The sequence below is a fragment of the Stegostoma tigrinum genome, chromosome 5, assembly GCF_030684315.1.
Source record: "Stegostoma tigrinum isolate sSteTig4 chromosome 5, sSteTig4.hap1, whole genome shotgun sequence".
Lineage (NCBI taxonomy): Eukaryota > Metazoa > Chordata > Chondrichthyes > Orectolobiformes > Stegostomatidae > Stegostoma > Stegostoma tigrinum.
The window spans coordinates 29,317,601-29,339,168 of NC_081358.1; the positions used below are offsets into that span (position 1 = coordinate 29,317,601).

The 21,568-nt window shown below is 43.0% G+C and overlaps 1 protein-coding gene across 2 annotated transcripts in view; it reads left to right on the forward strand.

The window, feature by feature from the left end:
- LOC125451395 (solute carrier organic anion transporter family member 5A1) overlaps window positions 1-21,568 on the forward strand; it is a 161,633-nt gene that overhangs the window by 82,652 nt on the left and 57,413 nt on the right. For both annotated transcript variants that reach the window (XM_048528432.2, XM_048528433.2), the window contains exon 3: window positions 12,789-13,006. In XM_048528432.2, the coding sequence (XP_048384389.1) occupies window positions 12,789-13,006 (218 nt within the window). The remainder of the gene's footprint in view (window positions 1-12,788; window positions 13,007-21,568) is intronic.

Sequence of the window (21,568 nt, forward strand, 5' to 3'; positions counted from 1 at the left end):
TCTTCTGATGCTGCTTGGCCTGCTGTGTTCATCCAGCTCTACACCTTGCTATCTTCCATTGCTTGAGGTGTGTTGACCCTCAGGTCATATCATCCAGCAGGTTTCTCTTGATCAAGAGAGCAGCCTTATGTCTGGTAAGACTATGGTAAATTTATCTTTTAATTCAATGGTATGGAATTAAGTTTCAACAGCAAACGTGAGGATCATCAGCTTGTAAAATGACCTGGTAGATAATGCTTCAGAAAAGAAATGAAAATGAGAAGCCAAATGGAATGGGTCAGAGATAAATGGGAAGTGTTGCATTTTTGTGAGATGAACAAAAGTAGTACTTACACAGTTAATGGTATAGCCCTGGGGAGTGTTGTAAAATAGAGATGTCTAGGAGTTCAGATACATAGTTCATTGACAGTTGCGTCAGAGGGTGGTGAAGAAGGCGTTTAGGACACTTGTCTTCATTGGCCAGAGAATTGAGATTTAGGAGTTGGGACAGCATGTTGCAGTTGTACAGGACATTGGTGGGGCCACTTTTGAAGTACTGTGTGCAGTTCTGGTCACCCTGTTACACAAAGGATATTATTAGATTGAGTAGGGTGCCGAAAAGATATGCAAGGGTGTTTCTGGGACTGAAGGGTTTGAGTTTTTAAGGAGAGGGGACTAGGACTTTTTTTCCCTGAAGCGCAAGAGGCTGATGATTACCTTATAGAGGTTTATCAAATCATGAGGGGAATAGATAAGATAATTAGCAAAGTTTTTTTCTTGCCGAGGTTAAGGGATTCCACAACTAGAAGGCATAGCTTTAAGGTGAGAGGAGAAAGATTTAAAAGGGGCCTGAGGGGCAACTTTTTCACTCAGTGGGTGATTTGTATGTGGAATGAACTGCCAGAGGAAGTGGGAGATGCAGAGTACAGTTGCAACGTTTAAAAGACATTTGGATCAGTACCGGAAGGATTTAGAAAGAAGTGGGTCAAACACAGGTTAATGGCACTAGATTAGTTTGGGTAACCTGGTCAGCATGGATGGGTTGGACTGAAGAGTCTGCTTCTGTGCTGTGTGTCTCTATGACTCAATGACTGTATGAAGTATCTTAACTCTCAAAAGTTATTGGGCAAAGTTTTACACAAAGGACTATTAAATTACCTTAGGGTAGAATTCAGAGTAAGCTTTGAAAATTAGAAACTGGTTGAAAGGTAGGGAGCAATAAGTGATTATTGAAGGATTTATATTTGTCCTGTGTTGGGTACTCTTGCTATTGGGGCTGTTATTATTTCTACTTTAAGTAAATGATAAGTCCCATAAGTTCAGGGACTTATCATAAAGTAGTTTCATTTGAAAGTGATACCAAATAGGAGCAGCAATTTATTCGGAGACAGCTCCTAAGACACGCAGTGGTTGGACAGGCCTTTGATGAAAGCTGCAGCCAGGCAATCTGGCTAACGTAGCCCAGTCTGTATAATTGAGGAAGCTCAGCTCTACGTTTAGGGTGGCACGGTGACTCGATGGTTAGCACTGCTGCCTCACAGCACCAGGGACCCAAGTTCAATTCCACGCTTGGGTGACTGTGTGAAGTTTGCACATTCTCCCTGTGTCTGTGTGGGTTTCCTCCAGGTGCTCTGGTTTCCTCCCACAGTCCAAAGATGCACAGGTTAGGTAGGCTGGCCATGCTAAATTGCCCATAGCGTGTAGGACGGAAATGCAGGGTTCCGGGGATTGAGTAGGATGCTCCTCAGGGAATCAGTGTGGACTAGTAGGACCAAAAGACCTGATTCCCTACTGTAGGGATTCTATTCTGTTTTGGACTGTGCCTCTCTCTCTCTCTCTCTCTCTCTCTCTCTCATTCAGAAGAACAGTTTAAGACTGAAATAGACCATAAGGTATAGCAGCAGAATTAGGTTATTTGGTTTGTCAAGTCTGCGCCTCCATTTGATCATGGCTGATATGCTTTTTAACCCCATTCTCCTAGCTTCTCCCTATAACCCTTGATCTCCTTACTAATCAAGAACCTATCCACTTCTGTCTCAAATACATTCAATGACTTGGCCTCCATGGTCCTCAGTGGTAATGAGTAACACAGATTCACCAACCTCTGGCTGAAGAAATTCCTCTTCATCTCAGTTCATAATCATCATAGAATTCCTACAGTGTGGAAACAGGCCATTCGGCCCAACTAGTCAACACTGACCCTTCAAAGACCATCCCCTCCTGACCCATCGCCCAACCCTTTCGCTGTAACCCTGTATTTCCCATGGCTAATGCACCTAATCCATACATCTCTGGACACTATGGGGCAATTCAGCATGGCCAATCCACCTAACCTGCACATCTTTGGCCTATGGGAGGAAACTGGAGCACCTGGAGGAAACCCAGGCAGGCACAAGGAAAATGTGCAAGCTCCACAAAGACAGTCACCTGAGGGTCGAATCAAACCCAGGACCCTGGTGCTGTGAGGCTGCTCACCACTGAGCCACTGTGCTGCCCTTCTGAACGCCAACCCTTCACCCTGAGGCTGTGCCCTCAGGTCCTAGTCTCTCCACATCCACTCTATCCAGGCCTCTCAGTATTCTGTAAATAACAATGCGATCAATCCTTCACTCTTCTGAACTCCACTTTGTACAGGTGCACATCCTCAACCCCTTATCTTATGGCAAGCCCTTCATCCCAGGATCATTCTCGTAAACCTGTATCCCCTGCACTGTGAGAGCATCCTTCCTTAGACACAGTGCCTAAACCTGTTCACAGTATTCTAAATGCAGTCTAACCATGACCTTACATAGCCTTGACTGCACATCTCTGCTCTTGTATTCTAGCCCTCTTTAACTGCATGTTAACATAGCCGTTAGGAAGGAAAATGCAAAATGAAAGTTAAGAGAATCCTGAAATAGAACCCCTTTGGCTTCAGATTTCTGAAACCTTTCTCCATGTAGAGATTAGTCACATTTCTATCCTTCCTACCAAAGTGCATAACCTCACACTTTCCCACATTGTATTCCATTTGCCACTTATCTGCTTATTGTCCAAGCTTTCAAAGTACATCTGCAACCTCCCTGCTTCAACATTATCTGTCCTTCCACCCATCTTTGCATCATGTGCAAACTTAGCGACAATGTCCTCAGTTCCTTTGTCTAAGTTGTTCATGTGTAATGTGGTCCCAACACTGACACCTGTAGAAATCTACAAGTCACCAGCTGCCATCCTGAAAAAGACCCCTTTATCCCCCTTCTCTCCCTTCTGCCAGTCAGCCAATCCTCTGTCCATGCCAGAACCGTGCTCCAAACACTGTCGACTCATCTTTTTTAGCAGTCCTCCTGTGAGATACCTTGTCAGAATCCTGGAAATCCAAATAAATCATATCCATTGGCTCTCCTTTATCTAATTTGCTTGTTACCTCCTTAAAGAATTTTAACAGATTCGTCAGGCTTGACCTCCCCTTGATGAAGCTGTGCTGACTCAGACCTATTTTACCATGGACTTCCAAGTATATCACAGTCTCGTTCTTAATAATGGACAGTAAAATCTTACCAGTGACTGAGGACATACTAACTGGACTGTAATTTCCCATCTTCTGCCTCTCTCTCTCCCTTCTGAGATGAGGATGTTACATTAGCTGTTTTCCAGTCCTCTGGGGCCCACCCTGACTTCAGTGATTCCTGAAAAATCACCACCAATGCCTTTACAATCTCCACAGCAATCTGAGGTGTAATCCTAGTGGTCCAGGTGATTTATCTACCTTCACTTTCAGCTTCCCAGCACCTTTTCCTCAGTGATGACCATGACACTCACCTCTGTCCCCTGACTCTCTTGAAGTTCTGGTATACTACTGGTGTCTTCCACAGTGAAGACTGATGCAAAGTGCCTTCTCAACTCTGCGATTTCTTTGTTCCCCATTACTGCTTTTCCAGCAGTCTCATGGACACTTTTGCCTATCATAGATTTCTCTACACCATGGAAGCAGGCCATTTGGCCCATCAAGTCCCCACCAAACCTTCAAAGAGCATCCCTGTCTGTAACCCTGCATTTCCCATGGATGACTCATCTAGCCTTCACATCCCTGACGTGGCAGGCAAGTTAGCATGGCCATTCCACCTAACCTGCACAGTGGGAGGAAACCGGAGCACCCAGACAAAATCCATGTAGACACAGGGAGAATGTGCTAACTTCACACACCTGGTTGCCTGAGGCTGGGATTGAACCTGGGCCCCTGGAGCTGTGAGGCAGCAGTGCTAACCACTGAGCCACCGTGCCACCCACATGCCCCTTTCATGCCCTCCCATGTCTCTCTTTTAATATTTATACAATTAAAAAAAATCATGCAGACTTCTTTTATATTATTGCTAGCTTACCTTATATTTCATCTTCTACCCCTTATTCCTTTCCTAGTTATCGTCTGCTGGTTCGTTGTCAGCCAGAGTTGACTTGCCCTCCCTTAGAATATCTCATCTGGGTTGCATGGGAATTTGGAGTGGAAGGGGAAAGATCTAGCTGTCATGGTCCAAAGAGGTACCAATGATAGCAATAGAAGGAGGAAAAAAGTTCTAATGAGGAAATATGAGCAGCTAAGGGGCTAAATTAGAAAGCAAAACCAAAAGGATAATGCTCTTTGGATTACTTCCTGAGCCACAAGCAAATTGACAGAGGGTCAGCAAGATTAAAGAGGTAGATATATGGCCCAAAGATTAGTGTAGGAGAAATGGGTTTGAATTCATGGGGCATTGGCACTGGGGAAGGCGAGAGCTTTTCTTTGTGTGTGCGTGTGTGTGTGTGTGTGTGTGTGTGTGTGTGTGTGGTTACAGTTTCCAGAACAATAAATAGGGCAGAAAGTATGGAAAGGCTCGGGAATTTAACTTCAGGCACAGTTAATGAGGGGACGCAGTCGATGAGAATGGGGACAGTCAATGCAGGACTGAGATTGTACTAAAATGCACACAGTGTATGAAACAAGGTAAATGAGCTTGTAGTGCAGACTGAAATTGGCAGGTATGATGTCGTGGGTATCACAGAGACATGGCTGCAAGGCGATCAGGGCTGGGAGTTAGATATCCAATAATACACATGCCTTGTGAAAGGGCAGGCAGAGAGTCTGGGGTTGCCTTGTTGTAAGAAATGAAATTAAATCGATAGCAAGAAGTGATATAGAGTCAGAAGGCATATAATCTGTGTGTCAGAGTTGAGGAACTGAAAAGGGAAAAAGACTCTGATGGGAGTTTTGTACCGGCCCCCTAGCAGTAGTCAGGATGTGGGGAAGAAAATAAATCATGAGATAGAGAAGGTACGTAAGAAAAGCACTGTTACAAAAATCAGGGAGGCTTTGGTTGGCTGGGAAAATCAGGTTGATAGGAACACAAGAAAAGGAATTTCTAGAATGTCGACAAGCTTTTTTATGGAACAGCTTGTGGTAGAGCCTACCAGGGAGCAGACAGTTCTGGATTTAGTGATGTGTAATGTGGTTCACCCCACCCCACTTTCTGCTTTTTTTAGTTTCCTCTGCTAGTTTTTAAAGTTATAGAGTCATGGAGGTGAAACAAAGCTTTCAATCCAACTCTTCCATGCCGACCAGATATCCTAAATTAATCTAGTTCCATTTGCCAGCATTTGGCTCATTATCCCCCTAAACCTTTCTTATTCACATACCCAACCAGATGCCTTTTAAATGTTACAATTATACCAGCCTGCATCAGTTTCTCTGGCAGCTCATTCCACACACACACTACCCCCTGCATGAAAAGGTTGCCTCTTAGGTCCCTTTTAAATATTTCCCCTCTCACCTTAAACCTATGCCCTCTAGTTTTGGACTCCTCTACCCTGGGGAAAAGACCTTGTCTATTCAGCCTAGCCATACCCTTTATGACTTTATAAATCTCTATCATGTTACTCCCTCAGCGACCATTACCCCTTTTGAAGGGTCACTGGACCCAAAACGTTAACTCTGTTTTTTCCTTTACGGATGGTGCCAGACTTGCTAAACTTTTCCAGCAACTTTGTTTTTGTCCCCTTCCAATCAACCCTGGCCAGCTCCTCCCTCAAGTCTTTGAAGTTATTTTTACTGAATTGTAATACCATTTAATGATTCCAGTTTCTCTCTCAAACTGCAGAGTGAATTCTATCATATTATCATCACTGGCCTCAAGGGGTTTCTTTACCTTAAATTCCCTAACCAAGTCTGCATCATTACACATCACCAAATCCAGAAGCGCCTGTTCCCTAGTGGGTTGTTACTGAAGCTGCTCTGGAAAAACATCTCTGAGTCTTACTGAATTCCTTTTGCACAATTTGACTCTGACTGACATGAAAGGTAGAGTTGCATTATGGAGGAATTGCTGAGCCTGTCAGTGCCTACTTCACACACATACGCAAAAAAAGTTTCGCACCAACTTGGTCAAGTTAAGGCATGAATGACAAAACAGAGGATGAGAAATTACCTGTTGGAAATTAAATCTCGAAGGAACTGTGGATGCTGTAAATCAGGAACAAAAACAAAGTTGCTGGAAAAGCTCAGCAGGTCTGGCAGCATCTGTGGTGGAAGGGTCACTGGACCCGAAACGTTAACTCTGATTTTTTTCTTCAAAGATGCTGCCAGACCTGTTGAGCTCTTCCAGCAACTTTGTTTTTGTTCCAGAAGTTAAAACTCTCTGTGTAATTCCCACAGAGGTCTGCACATTGGGTCTTTAGCAGAATCCCAATGTGCATCGTGTGTCATATATCCAGTGACAAGAGATTTGGACTAGTGTTTCTGTGCATAATGCAAGGATGCTTTACGACAGAGTGTAAATGAACAGCTGCTTAAATTAAATATGATTCGAATAGCATGGCACATCAGCTTGTGAGCTCACTGACTGGAGCCCCTTCTGGTCATTAAAATTAAGGGTTCTCTAGGGGACGTTCATTGCTGTTTGAGCACAATCAACAGTTCTGTGTGCCAGTGGAATCCTGTTCATCTCTGATACAGGCTGCTCTGATCATTTTGTAGCATTCATTTGGGAACATAATAAATCATGATCCCTGGCCGAGCATAGCATCTGTCAACCTCTTGATACAATGACCACAGCTGATAGACCATTTTAGCTTGCATTCAGAGCTGAAGCGATTATAACTGCCACTGATGAGGCTGATTTCTTTGTCGATCCAAGTTGAAAGTCGACCGTCAGTCTTGTGTGGAATTCTTCAAGAGCTTCTGAGGCCAGCTTTCCAATGTGCAGTGATTGGAGAGTTCAAAGGGCTGACTTCTGAGGTCATTAAATCCAGTTGAATTGGTATCTGCAGCTCAGCTTTGGAACATTTCTACAATGCTTACTCAACTTGCTTTTAACTTTCAATCCTTCATAACCTTGTCATCAAAACAAAAGCGAAGCATTCATTTAGGGTAACTCATCAGTTAACCCTTGCTTCAATCTGCACGCAGTAAACATCAGAAGCAATAAGGGTATAAATCGTTTCCAGATATCACAACCCAGTCTCAAGCTTCTAAAAAGAAACAAACGGTCAGTCATTATTGCCTTCATTCCGTTATCTCATCTCACAGATGTTATATTGCTTTGACTCAGGCGCTAAGTAGGGGGCCCTACTGAACCGGTGGGCTTGTGTGTATCCTGGGGACTGAAGTCACTTGTTGAGTTTTGGAAGAAAAGTAATGGCAGGCTGTTGTAGATAACTCATTGCTCACTGTTTACTACTGAAAAACCATACAAAACAAAAAGGAGGTAAGGTCAGCACACTGCCTCCAGTGTAGTTCGCAATTGCTAACTGATCAATAATGTCTCTCCTCAAATGTAAATGCGGACTTTGCTGTAAGATGGATGGCATAGATTCCACCCCCACTTTAGTGGATAAAAACACAAACAACTTCTACAAAGCAATAGGCTAATGGCTCAAATTATACGTCACAGTAGGAGACCCATGTAAAAACTAAAAGAACTGCAGATGCCTGAAATCGGAAACAAAAACAAAAATTGCTGGAAAAGCTCAGCAGGTCTGGCAGCATCCACAGAGAGAAATCAGAGGTAACATTTCAGGTCCAGTGACCCTCAGAACTGATGGGAGCGAGAAAAGTGTTGGTTTTATGCCGAAGATAGGGTGGAGGGAGAGGATAAAGTATAAACGATAAGTGGAGATAGAGCCCAAAGAGAGAAAAGGAGAGTTGGACAGATTAAGGAATGGATAACGACCAGCCTAGGACAATGAATAGTTATTGGTGGACAATTAGTGGCTAACGGTGTGTGCCATGTATCAGCTGACCCATGTGATAACAAGACTTGTGCGAGGTTTGAGGTAAGGACATGGGAGAAGGTGCCTCAAGCCTTAAAATTGTTGAACTTGACGTTGAGTCGAGAAGGCTGCAGAATTCCCAAGCGGAAATTGAGACACTGTTCTTCAGCTTCCGCTGAGTTTTACTTGAGCACTGCAGTAAGCCTGAGGCAGAGGTGTTGACCAGGAAGTGAGTTGGTGTATTGAAGTGGTAGGCAAAATTATAATAAAATTATAAAATTGTATCCCAAATCTCTTTTTAAAAAAATTTGAACTGAAGTTCATCAAATTCTAAATTCACTTTAATTTTGATTTTGAGAAATTCCACAAATATTTTGTCAAGAGTGTTTAATTGAAGCCAGTTTCTGCCTTCAAACTAGGGAATATTCTCTTTTATATTAGAAGGAGAGCAGTTACAACCTGTTTTAAACCAGGTTTACTATACGTTATCCCTATGGACAATTCTTTTTAAGGAATTAAAGTTTTGGAATAAATATTAAACACAACTATAATTATGATACTTGTACACAAGTAAAATATGAAGGAACATCAGTGGATTAATTCATAAATTCATAAAATCCCTACAGTATGGAAGCAGGCCATTCAGCCCATCAAATCCACACTGACCTTTTGAAGATCATCCCATCCAGATCCATCCCGTAACACTGCATTTACCATGGCCAATCCACCTAGCCCGCACATCTTTGGACTCTGGGAGGAGACCAGAGTACCCAGAAGAAAACCATGCATACATGGGGACAATGTGGAATCAAAACTAGACCCCTGGCACTGTGAGGCAGCAATGCTAACCACTGAGCCACTGTGCCACCCTGTGGCATGCAGATGCATTGGGTCTGACAAGCTCCAGACCGCACGTGTGTGCACACAATGGCGCGCGCGCACACACACACACACACACACACACACACACACACACACCCTGCTGGAGACTCAATCCCCCTTCTTCCCGCTGGACAGAAACTGCCACAGCCCCCCAGATCACATGCGTGTACACGATCCAATCATGGTTTTCTAACTGCTGAGTGCTGCAATTTCAAAGGGTGTGTTGCAGTGTTCCACTGAGATTACTTCTGCCAGCACTCATTCTTACTGCATCCTTGAACATGTGACTGCTACGGTTTACACAAGCAGTCACGTGATGCTTTCTTATTATAAACACGCTAAATCTGTCTTCTAACCATCGTATTGCCATATCTTACATCTGACAGAGAGACTGAAATAGCTATCCATAATGAGCATTGATAAAAGGCACACTGTTCTTATTGATGGGCCCAAGTTTATATCCAATGAGCCCTTCTTTGAGCATGACCCCACAGCCCTCTTGAAAGCAAGTTAGATTAACTTTATAAAAGCCAGAAGAACTGTGGACACTGTAAGTTAAGAACAAAAATAGAAGTTGTTGTAAAAGGTCACCAGACCTGAAATACTAACTCTGATTTTTCTCCACAGATGCTACTAGACCTGCTGAGCTTTTCCAGCAACTTCTGTTTTTGTCCTTGTTTTACATGAACTTATCATAGAATCCCTAGAGTGTGGAAACCAGCCCTTTGGCCCAACAAGTCCCCACCAACCCTTGGAACATCCCACCCAGACTCATTCCCCTATAACCCATCTAATCTACACATCCCTGAGCACTGTGGGCAATTTAGCATGGCCAATCCACCTAGCTTGCACATCTTTGGATTGTGGGAGGAAACCAGTGCACCCGGAGGAAACCCACACAGACATGGGGAGAATGTGCAAACTCCACACTGACAGTCACCCCAAGGGCGGAATCGAACCAGGGTCCCTGGCACTGTGAGGCTGCAGTGCTAACCACTGAACCACCATGCTGCCCAACTTGTGCAAAAGTAATGAGTTGCTGGGTGATGTATCTAGTATTCTTCATCCTCATGGTGCAAAAGCTGTCGGAGATACACAGACATCATGTCACTTTATAACTGTCTTACCTATGACATGTTCTACCCAACATGAATTAACCAAATGGTAATGCAAATTGCTACAGAAAGCCCTGAATGAGCTCCCCACATGTGCGGTGAAGGAGCATGTTTAACTTTGCTAATCTATTCACTCAAGGACGCACAGATACTTGCACCACTTCACAGTATCTAGGTGATCTAAATTTGCAACCGTTGACTGATTCTGTATACATTGCACTAATTGACTTAGCAACATGTGCAGTCAGGATCACCATGTGTGGACAACTAATGACATCATGCATGTCAAGAGTTCCCTCTTGACCCAGCTTTCACTAACATATACATCATAGAATCACAGAGTCCTGACAGTGCAGAATCAGGCCAATTGGTCCATTGACTTCACACTGACCCTTTGAAGAGCATCCCACCCAGATCCATTTCCCCCCCCCATCTTATTCCCTGTAATCCTGCCTTTCCTATAACTAATCCACCTAACCTACACATCCTTGCACACTATGGGCAATTTAGCATGGCCGGTCCGATTAACCTGTGCATGCTTGGACTATGGGAGGAAGCCCATGCAGATGTCGGGAGGGTGGAATTGAACCTCAGTGCTTGGCACTGTGAAGCAGTGTTGCTAATCACTGAGCCACTCTGATGGGTTCCTTTAAGTTCAAATCTACTTTTGAAATGGAGCAGTCAGAAAAGAACCCTTTTCTTGATGAGCTAGTAGAGAAGCCCACAGATGGATTCTGTTTACTACTCCCTTTGGTAGGGTAATTTTTGCTTTGGGATTTCTACAGCTCCATGGTCTCTATGATTGTCCTTATTGTCAACCTTGTAAGTAAGGCTCATGCTGTTTGCTCAGTGTAAGGAGAATGCCAAACTGTGGCACATCAGAGTCATCCTATGGTACAAAAACAAAGTTGCTGGAAAAGCTCAGCAGATCTGGCAGCATATGTGAAGGAAAAAACAGAATTAACGTTTTGGTTCCGGTGACCCTTCCTCAGAACCAATAGTACAATGGCCACCCTAATCAGATTGTTACTCACTGTAAATTGTGTAAACTGTTGAGTGAATACCTCACTGCCCTGAAGCAGAAGGGGTTTCAAAAATTTAAGCAACAGGTAAAATATCAGGTAATAGCAACACAAGTGTTTGCCCTGTACAAATAGGATACAGCAACAAGCTAAAATGATATTCTTCCTCGTCCGCAAACGAGTCATTGGGATATGAATTTCAGTGGTGGTGTGATGCCAAGTATTCATACCAAAACTACAGCAGCTGTAATACCAACAGAGGCCACCCCTCCCTGTGGTGCTGGTGGGAACGAAGAGCTCCCAGTCTCACCCTGACCTGAAACTGTGGTTGGGATTTATTCCTTGTTGCAATATTTTGGGAGCAGATATCTTTAAAACTGACCAACTCCCCAGGCCCCCATCAGTGAGAAAGCTCACATGTCAAGTATATCAGTCACTTAACAGCTGACTAGTGGGCTTCTCGACCAATTGGCTCCTTGGCCAGAGAAGTCCTGCCTGCCTGCCTGCTATAAGCTACTGACCAATCAGTAGCAGTCAGCCAAGGTGTGGGGATGTAGCTGGAGGCATAGGCTGTGCAATCATGAAGACTGGTGAGAAGGGGAATGCATTTTTTATGATATTTTGGGGTGGGGTCCCAGGGGAGAAGGGTTGGCTGAAAGCCACTCCCCATCCTTTTCTGCAGGGCCAATTGGAGCAAGCATCCCATTGACCTGGGAGCAGGCTGCCCTGGTTTCTCCACTGGGAAAGCAGCTGCTTCCCTTGCCTCTAGGAAAGGAAGGTTGATCCTGGCCCTTCTCACTGAATTATTGAGGTGGCAGGAAGAGAGCAGGTAACTCTCCAATGATTTGTCCTTCTCACCACAGTCCCTGGTGCTTGTTGGGAGTGATCATTCACCTAGTGCTACTCCTCAGAGATGTATATGACCTACCAGGCACATCAATTATTTTCAGTTTTTAATGGCAGTAGCACCTGAAAGTTGCCCTTAGCTTCACACCATCCATTCCTTCACAGTCGTTGGGTCCAATCCTGGAAGGTTCTTCTTAACAGCACCTGTGGGAGTCCCTACACCTTCAGGTCGTCAACAAATTAAAAAGGCAGCTTGTGCCTTCTCCAAGGGAATTAGGAACGGGCAGGAAATGGCCATATCTCCTGAGCGAATTATAAAATCACTAACTGCCTGATTGACATTGAATTATGTCACAGCTTCTGAAAATGGCTACGGTGAGTTACGTTTGGATTTCTGGTTGGGGTGGCTGCCGTGACTACAGTTTCCAGCATGTTGCTTGTTATTCTAAAAAAAAATTGTATTGCATTGGACTGTGTCACTTCCAGACTACCTTATCAGATGCTTCCCTTGAACTAGCGTGTTCTGTGCCGATCATATATGTTTTGAGCTTAACAACGTGTTTTGAGACAGTAACATTTCCCCTTTCTTATTCATGAAATTCTTGATCCATAACCTATTATACAGTCGATTTGTATCTCACAGCAATCCAAAGATAAGTTCTCATTATGTCTTTGCATTCTATTTCTCTTCTTTGGTCTTCCCCACACCCCTATAATAATCTCGCAGGTGGAGTGGATTTTTGCTTTGTGCGATTGCCATGCTTTTAGTTATAGTGCCAATGTTCACTTTCCCCCAAAAACTACCACCTCGACACAAGACGAAAAAGAAAATGGGCCCGGGAGATTCAAGTAATGATGATGAGATGATGAAAGAGAAATCCGACAGCCGAGAACCTCGAAAGAGTACGGTTGCTTCCTCAATGGCTTTTGGAAAGGACATTAAAGGTGGGTGTGCTCCACACTTTATTTTGTGTAGTTATCAGTCAGTTTAGCTTAATTGGCTTGTATTCTTTACATGTGTATCTTTCATTAATCATGTGTATTGATTAATACAGATAGTAACAGGAGTTATTGCAATAATTTTAGTCCTTGCTGTAACTTGGTCGGAAGTTAGTGAATAAATATTAGCTCATTAATGCCTACATATCATTAGACATTACTAGTTATTTCTTGAATTAGTTGTTTAATGTTCTTTTGTAATTAAGACTCAATTTATTCCACAACCACCATCTCATCAATTCTTGGTACGGGAGAGAAGGAGGGCCCCTAATTAGCAGAAAAAATGTGAGATTATTTAAGCTTTAGACAATTATTTTCAAAAGAAATGGCAGTGAAAAGTACCCCTTCTTCCAAATGAGGAACATTTCATCTGTGACAAGAACAACTGGGTTTTAAGCCCATGTAGAAGAGATAAATGCTTCACAGTTAACACTGGTTTGAATGGCCTGTGCCATGTGAAGTATATGCTCTATAAATGATTTTTTAAGGACGAGAATTGTTTTTGAATGATCCTTAGAACAGCAGAATAGTTTTTTTGAATGTGTGAAGCGAGTATCTCCTGGATTCTATCCATTGGTAACTTCAGAAAATTGAATTTCTGAAAGCTTTTCACAGAGTTAACTGTGATGCATTTTTAGTTTACAGTTAATCCAGAAATTATTGTCAAAAATCCAAGGCATCTTTTATTTGTCTTTCTCATTGCTGTTTTGTGTCTCTGATTTTCCAGTCTCTCCTACCTTTTCTTACTCTCTTCCTATTTATTTGCACCCCTTCCTCCTTTCTGAGTTTCTGTTGTCTCTCTCATTTTATTGCCTTCTTTGTTTCTCCGTTCATGTCCTTTTACCTCCATTCTCTCTTACTCATTTTGTGCCTCTTCCTTTTTGTAGATATTTTTATTAGCTCCTTCTTCATTTAAATTTTCATATTTTTTGCATGACAACTTCCTGAGAGATATTACGTTATGTAGTAATGATAAGGAGATCAGCCACCTGGACCTCATAGAATATGAGTTCCCTGCTTGGGGCTGTTAATCTGGTCCAATTAGGGAACCCTGCCTGACAGATAAAAGGAAGAGTGCCAGAGGTTCTGCTCACTCTGAGAACTGGTTCTGAGGGAGCCAGGCCATTGTTAAGTACTATGCACATGTAAATAAAGGGTGGCTCGGTGATAGGATACTTACCTCTGTGGAGTTATGCCATTCATAGATAATTCTATAACCTCAGCAAGGTATGCGAAAAACATATTGCTAGAGTAATTGTAAAGTCATGATTTTTCTTTATTTGTTCACGGGATTTGGGCAATGTTGGCCAGGCATTTACTGCCTATTCCTAATTATTCAGTGGGTAGTTAAGAGTCAGCCTTATTGTTGTGAGTTGCGGAGTTACGTGTGGGCCAGACCAGGTAAGGAAAGCAGACTGCATTCTCGACATTAGTGAACTAGGATGGTTTCTAATGACAATCAAAGGTGGTTACATGGTCACCACTGGGTTAACTTTTTCCTCAAATTTTTTATTGAATTCAAGTTTCAGTGTCTGCCAAAGTGGAATTCCAGTATATAGGTATACATTGGGGCGGCACGGTGGCTCAGTGGTTAGCACTGCAGCCTCACAGCACCAGGGACCCGGGTTCAATTCCAGCCTCGGGCAACTGTCTGTGCAGAGTTTGCACATTCTCCCCGTGTCTGCATGGGTTTCCTCCGGGTGCTCCGGTTTCCTCCCACAGCCCAAAGATGTGCAGGCTAGGTGGATCGGCCATGCTAAGTTGCCTGTAGTGTTTGGGGTGTGTGGGTTATAGGGCGATGGGTTTGGTTGGGATGCTCCAAAGGGTGGTGTGGACTTGTTGGGCTGAAGGGCCTGTTTCCACACTGTAGGGAATCTAAACTAATCTAACAGAACTTAATCTTGAAGTTCAGGATTGCTACTGTGCCTCCCCATATGGTACGGAAGGAAGTCCGTCTTTTGTTTCTTCGTCAACACTTTCCTAAAGCTATCTAATTAGCCACTCCACCCTGCTCTCTATGCATAGCATATAAATCTATTTCTTTTCATTATGTGTTCTATTCACTTTAAAAGTTATGTTTGAATTTGATTACATCAACATTTCAGATTTTATTTTTCATTCCAAAATCTAGCTGGGTTAATTTTCCCCCTCATATCACGTTTGCTTGTTCCTTCACTAATGCTTTGACAGCCTTCCTAATGTATGGCACCCAGAATTGAACACAGTATTTCAATTCAAGGCTATCAATATTTTATTCCTTTCTTTGCACTCTTTTCCTCTATTTATAAAGCCATCAGCGCAATGTATTTGGTTCAATGACTTGTGAACATAACACTTTTGCAAGGTTCATGTGCATACACCTACAGGTCTGTTCTTGTACCCACTTTCAAAATGTACCATTGTAATCGATTAGATATTAGTTTTGAGTTTCATTCTGGACGAATTGTCAATTTTTTCACATCTTTAATGAACAATATTTCAATGCCCTTTTACTGAAAAAAATTTCCAGAAACAAACCATGTAAACAAGACACTGCATATTTATTAAACATCTTCCTTGCCACATTTTGTATTCTTGTGGCATTTTTAGTCTGTATTCCACAAAATGTTTGTTGTTGGACATCTGGAAATGAATAATCAAAATGTAATAAACTGTGTTGAAGTATTTCAGATGAATGAAAAAAATAAATTTTCCATTGTATGTAAACAGTGAACAGATTAGAAATGTTATAAATACGGGTTGTGTACGTACATGTGTTTGTCCACATACTGTTCACGATGGGCAAATATCAGTTCTTAGTGTTATCTTTCTTTCTGGGATGGGGAGCTAAACTTATCACATTGCCTGATGATTAGGTTGAAACTGGGAACCCATCGTGTGAGGAATGGAAGGTGTTTCTGCAGTTCCATTGCACAGTTACTTTCAAAATAATTCTTGTTGCTGCTGGAGAGATTTCCTCTGGACCTAATGTGCAGCAAAATTGTAAATTATAAAATACTCAAGCTCCAATTTTGACTTTTGACTAGTCTTTGGTGAGTCAATAGCAATTTGAGTTGGAAAATCCCTGCTGCTTTACAAAGCAGGCCTGGGGTTATTCTGTCTCAGGGTTTTACTGACACTTCATCCTCAGGAAGCCACAGAACTTTGCCCAGCTCCATGGCCCCCACTAACATCACACCATCAGAAACATAGAAGATAGGAGCAGGAGGAGGCCATTGGGCCCTTCGAGCCTGCTCTTCCATTCTTCACTGTCATGGCTGATCGTCCAGCTCAGTAGCCCAATCCTGCTTTCTCCCCACAACCTTTGATCTCATTCGCCTCAGGCCCTGTATCTAGCCACCTCTTGAATACATTCAATGTTTTGGCATCAACTACTTCCTGTAGTAATGAATTCCACAGGCTCACCACTTTTGCGTGAAGAAACGTCTCCTCATCTCTGTCCTAAATGGTCTACCCTGAATCCTCAGACGGTGGCCCCTGGTTCTGGATACGCCCATCATCGAGAGCATCCTCCCTGCATTACCCCATCCAGGCCTGTTAGAATTTTATTAGTATCTATGAGATCTCCACTCTCACTTATTTTTGAGCTCTGGCAAAAATAATCTCAACCGAGTCGCTCTCTCCTCATTCAACAGCCCCGCCATCCCTAGAATCAGCCTGGTGAACCTTCACTGCACTCCCTCGAGAGCAAGAGTATCCTTCCTCAGAAAAGGAGACCAAAACTGCACACAATATTCCAGGTGTGGTCTCACCAAGGCCCTGTATAACTGCAACAAGCATCCCTGCTCCTGTACTCGAAACCTCTCACAGTGAAGGCCAACATACCATTTGCCTTCTTTACAGCCTGCTGCACCTACATGCATACCTTCAGTGAATGGTGCACAAGGACACCCAGGTCCCACGGCACACTCCCTTCTCCCAATTTACAGCCATTCAGGTTGGATAGTGGGATTGGCTGCTGGGGCCAAAATTCTGAACAAAGTGTACAACATTTGATCTGATTCTGTCATGGAACAGTATCTACTGAATAGGCTTGAGACACTTCATGTCTCTTGTCAACAAAATTTAAATCTGTATTACCAACTAAATATTTATGAACACACAAATATATACTGTTCTTCAATAATGCCAATGTCCTGTGATCACACTGACTGTTTTGGGGCCCATTCACAAGTCTGTGCCGACTAACCCTAAGCCAGTTGCTGAAAGAAGTGAGTCCCAATGCTGCTGAAAGTAAGCAGCAATTCTTTTATGATCAGAAAAGCAGCTAAAATATCAACGAATAGCAACAGTCAGGTAGAAACAGTATTTCACTGGGAAGGGAAGGGAAGGAAAGGAATGATGGCATTAAAGGATGGAGGGAGAGAGAGGGAGAGAGAAAAAGAAAGGTAAAGGAAACATAATGGGAAAGAAATGAAAGATGTTCTTCAAATGGGCCAATAGTTTTAGGATAAGGTGTTGCAGATTTAAAACAGAGGGTTATCTCTCAGAGGATCATGAATCTTTGGAATTCATTACCAGAGTGCTGGGACATTGAGTAAATTTAAAGAGGAGATAGACAGATTTTTAATTAGTAATGGATTGAAGGATTATGGAGAGCAGGCAGGAAAAGGAAGTTGAGGCCTGGATGAGATCAGCCATGATTGTATGAAATGGTGGAGCAGATTCAAGGGGCTGAATTGCCTGCTCCGGCTCTTCGATCTTATGTTCTTAGGTTATGTTCTGGAAGCTGAAAGCAGTGTTCCAAAGCACAGAAAATGCCAAACTTGGTCTCTGCTAATGTCTATGCTCCAAATGAGTCTTGTCCTATTCTACCCACTTCAGTTCAGTGATTTGGCATAGCCTCCCATATTCTTTTCTATCATGTCCTTCCTTATGAAAGCATCTCAGCTGTTCACATCCAACATTTCCTATGATGGCAAGAACCACATTCTAACCACTTTCTGAGTAAAGAAGTGCCCCCTTACCTTAGCATTGGACTTGTTGATAAGTATCTTGTATTATAGTTTTTGATCTTTCCATTAATGGAAACATTCCTTCTATATCTACCCTGTACAATCACATTCATAATTTTAAAATCCTCTATCAAATCACACGTCCGCTTTTTTTCTAAAGAAAAAAACCCATGCAGTTCAATATCTTTCTGTAGCTGTAATTTCTCTATTCTGATACCATCCTTTTACTTTTCAGTACTTCCTGTGGTGTCACTGCTGTGTTTATAGTATGGAGCTCTGCCTGTGCCCAGTCCTGTAAATGCAGTCTGAGCAGGTTTTGTAGTTCAGTTCCCCTTTATATTGAGGTCTTGTGGTGGAGCGGGTATTATCCCTGTCTCTGAGCAGGATGCTCCAGGTTCAAGTCCCTCTGCAGGATCTGATGGATGAGGAAGGTGTGTTCATAATATGGCCGAACAGCTTGGTTATTCATCTGCAAATCCTTCCAATATACATCAACTTCAGGTGGTAAGGGTAGGAGAGATGGTCGACTCTGCGATGGAAAGAAACTGGAGCCATTGCTGGGGATGCTCGTGAGGTTTGAGACATTAATGGTTACTCTGGAGCTCAGACAGAGCAAATAGCTGAAAGGCAGCTTGAGGTCCTCATATTCTTTTTCAAACTGTGGGGTGGTCCTAAATGACTGTACCTCAAAGCCTGACTCTTGCAGTAGTTAAATATTTACAAGTTTTTAAAAATTAATTAAATCTTCTTGTAACCCTCTCTATTCCATAGCCTTCCACTTACAGGTACCTCTTTTGCAGGTCTCTTAACTCCCTCCCTAAAACTCTTAGTGTTTCTCACTGACGGATCACAACAATGAAACGGGGTCGGGAACCCCTGCTGTATCATAATTTTAAATAGTTCTAAGCTACAACACAATATAAAGGTTACCAAGGCAACTCAGACTCCGTGTGACTGATTATTGTGGTGATTTAAAAAGTGCTACTTCCAAGTCTTGTGTCCAATTATTACAGATTTTATTAAGGCAGATGTTTAGAGATATACTGGTGAAAGTTCACTATGACCCCTCCTTGGGAGGCAGCTTATAGTTACAATATTGTATAGTTCACTTCTTATTGACTGTTTAGCGTTTACATCACATACATTTATCAATGAACAAGGCTATGCTCATCATACAGATGTCCTTTTCATGTTCTCTATCAAGCGTTTTTATCACTGTAGTTCTGCATTACCCTCCTATCTGCTTGCTTCTCACCTTAAGTGTGCTTTCAACCTTGTGAAGGTCGTTACTTTTTACAACTTATATTCATAGCTTGGTTGCCACAAGAGGGGAATCATATTCCAACATGTCTGCACTAATGGTTCCATTTCTGATCATGCTCTAAGAAAGCGTTCATGAAATAACTCCTCAGAGGCCGGTGTCCTGTCACCAAGTCACCTTTATTTACACATGAACACTCCTTGACTTTAGTACTGCCTCATAGAGAGTCAGCTGTCAGAGTGTCAGTAGACACTACTCTTTTTATCTGTCAGCCAGGGCTCCCTGATTGGGCCAAATTAACAGCCCCAATCAGGGAACTCATATTCAATGAGGTTTAGCTGGCTGACCTCATTACAGTCACTACACCCCACTCCCTCTGAATCTGGGGACATAGCCCAATCTTTTATCTTAGAAATCCTCCTTGGGTATTTAGCACATGGTCGGGTTCCTCTAACATGGCATCTGATACGGGCAACATATAACATACAGGGGTTTGCCCCTTGCAAAAGGAGCACTTCGGTAGAATTTCACCCTCTCTTTCCAGCAGCAAAGGCATCGAAGGGCTACATTTGTCAAGTCCATCTCTGATTCTGAGGACTCGTCACAGCTTGACAGTGAGGGAGAACCCGCAGGTTCCAGCAGCCTTCCCGACTGTTCCAAGGGACAGGGCACATGCTGCTCCCACTCCCGTTTGTGAATTCTCTGCCTTCATATGGTCCATGTGCTTATTCAGGCCTGTCGCACCAATCCAAACCTAATATCACTGATTCTGACCTCATGTCAATCATGCCTCTTACCCACGCAGACCCATTTCCATGATTCTTACACTAAAATTCGTCCCGGTATCAAACTGTCCTTTTGTTTTATATATTTTGTGGGATGTGGGTATCACTGGCTGGCCAGCATTCCTTGCCCATCCCTGTTTGCCCTTGTGAAAGTGAGGTTGAGCTGCCTCTTGAACCATTATAGTCCACCTGCTGTGTGTTGACCCACAATGCCATCAGGAAGAGAATTCAGGATTTTGACCTAGTAACAGTGAAAGAACAGCGATATATTTCCAAGTCAGGATGGTGAGTAGCTTGGAGAGAAACATATAGATGGTGGTATTCCCATATATATGCTGCCCTTGCCCTTCTAGATGGACGTGTTCATGGGTTTTGGAAGGTGCTGTCTGAAGATCTTTGAATTTCTGCAGTGCATCTTCTATATAGTACACACTGCTGCTACCCAGCGTCAGTGGTGGAGGGTGTGAATATTGTGGATGTAGTGCCAATCAAATGGGCTGCTTTTTCCTGGTTGGTGTCAAGCTTCTTGAGTGTTGTTGGGACTATACGCATCCAGGCAAGTGGGGAGTATTCCATCACACTCTTGACCTGTGTCATGTAGTTGGTGGATAAGCTTTGGGGAATCAGGAGGTGAGTTACTTCTGCGGAATTCCCAGCTTCTGGCCTGCTCTTGTAACCACTGTGTTTATGTGGTGAGCCCAGTTGGGTTTCTGCTCAATGATAAAACCCCCCAGTCTGTTGATAGTGGGGGTTAGTGTCTGTCTTGCTTGGCAGAGTCTTATGTCTGGCATTGGTGTTCCTGAAGTCATTTCACCCCAGATACCAGCCTATGAATTACCTTACTTAAATTAGGTCTAGTAGGACTCTTTCGCTGTCTCAACTCTGCACACTGGCAGCAACTACAATGACTTGCTGGCCAGGGTTCTGAAGAAAATTTTAACCATTTGGCTGAGGCTTGGCTTTGTTTTGGGGTTTTGCTGTGGGCTGATCTAGAGTCCCTCTGTTTAGGATATGCCTTGAGCGAGGCTATGCAATTGCCTTCACTGAAGTGGAGTTCTCCAAGCTCAGTCGGACTGGCAAGGATGACCACTTCCATTGGAATACCCTGTAACTCATATGCTCCACTTGTTGCATTTTCCAATGTTAAAGCCTGTTGCAGCATCTGTTTGAAGTCCGGTTGGGCTTCAGCTAGTAGGCATTTTTGCATAGTTACATCATTAATCCCACTCTCATTGCCACTGAAATAACTTCACAGAGTTCCAGAATCTCCAAGACTCCTCTTTTTATCTGTCAGTCAGGTCTCCCTGATTGGACCAGATTAACAGTCCCAATCAGGGAACTCATCTATGAGGCCCAGCTCACTGACTTTGATACAATCACTAGACTCAGAGTTACATCTGTCTATTCTAAGCTACAAGTGTTCATTTAAAACCCAATCCTAATCAATTGTCTCATTTACCACCATTATCCCTCCTTTATACTTCCACTCCATTCAGCTTCTTATTTT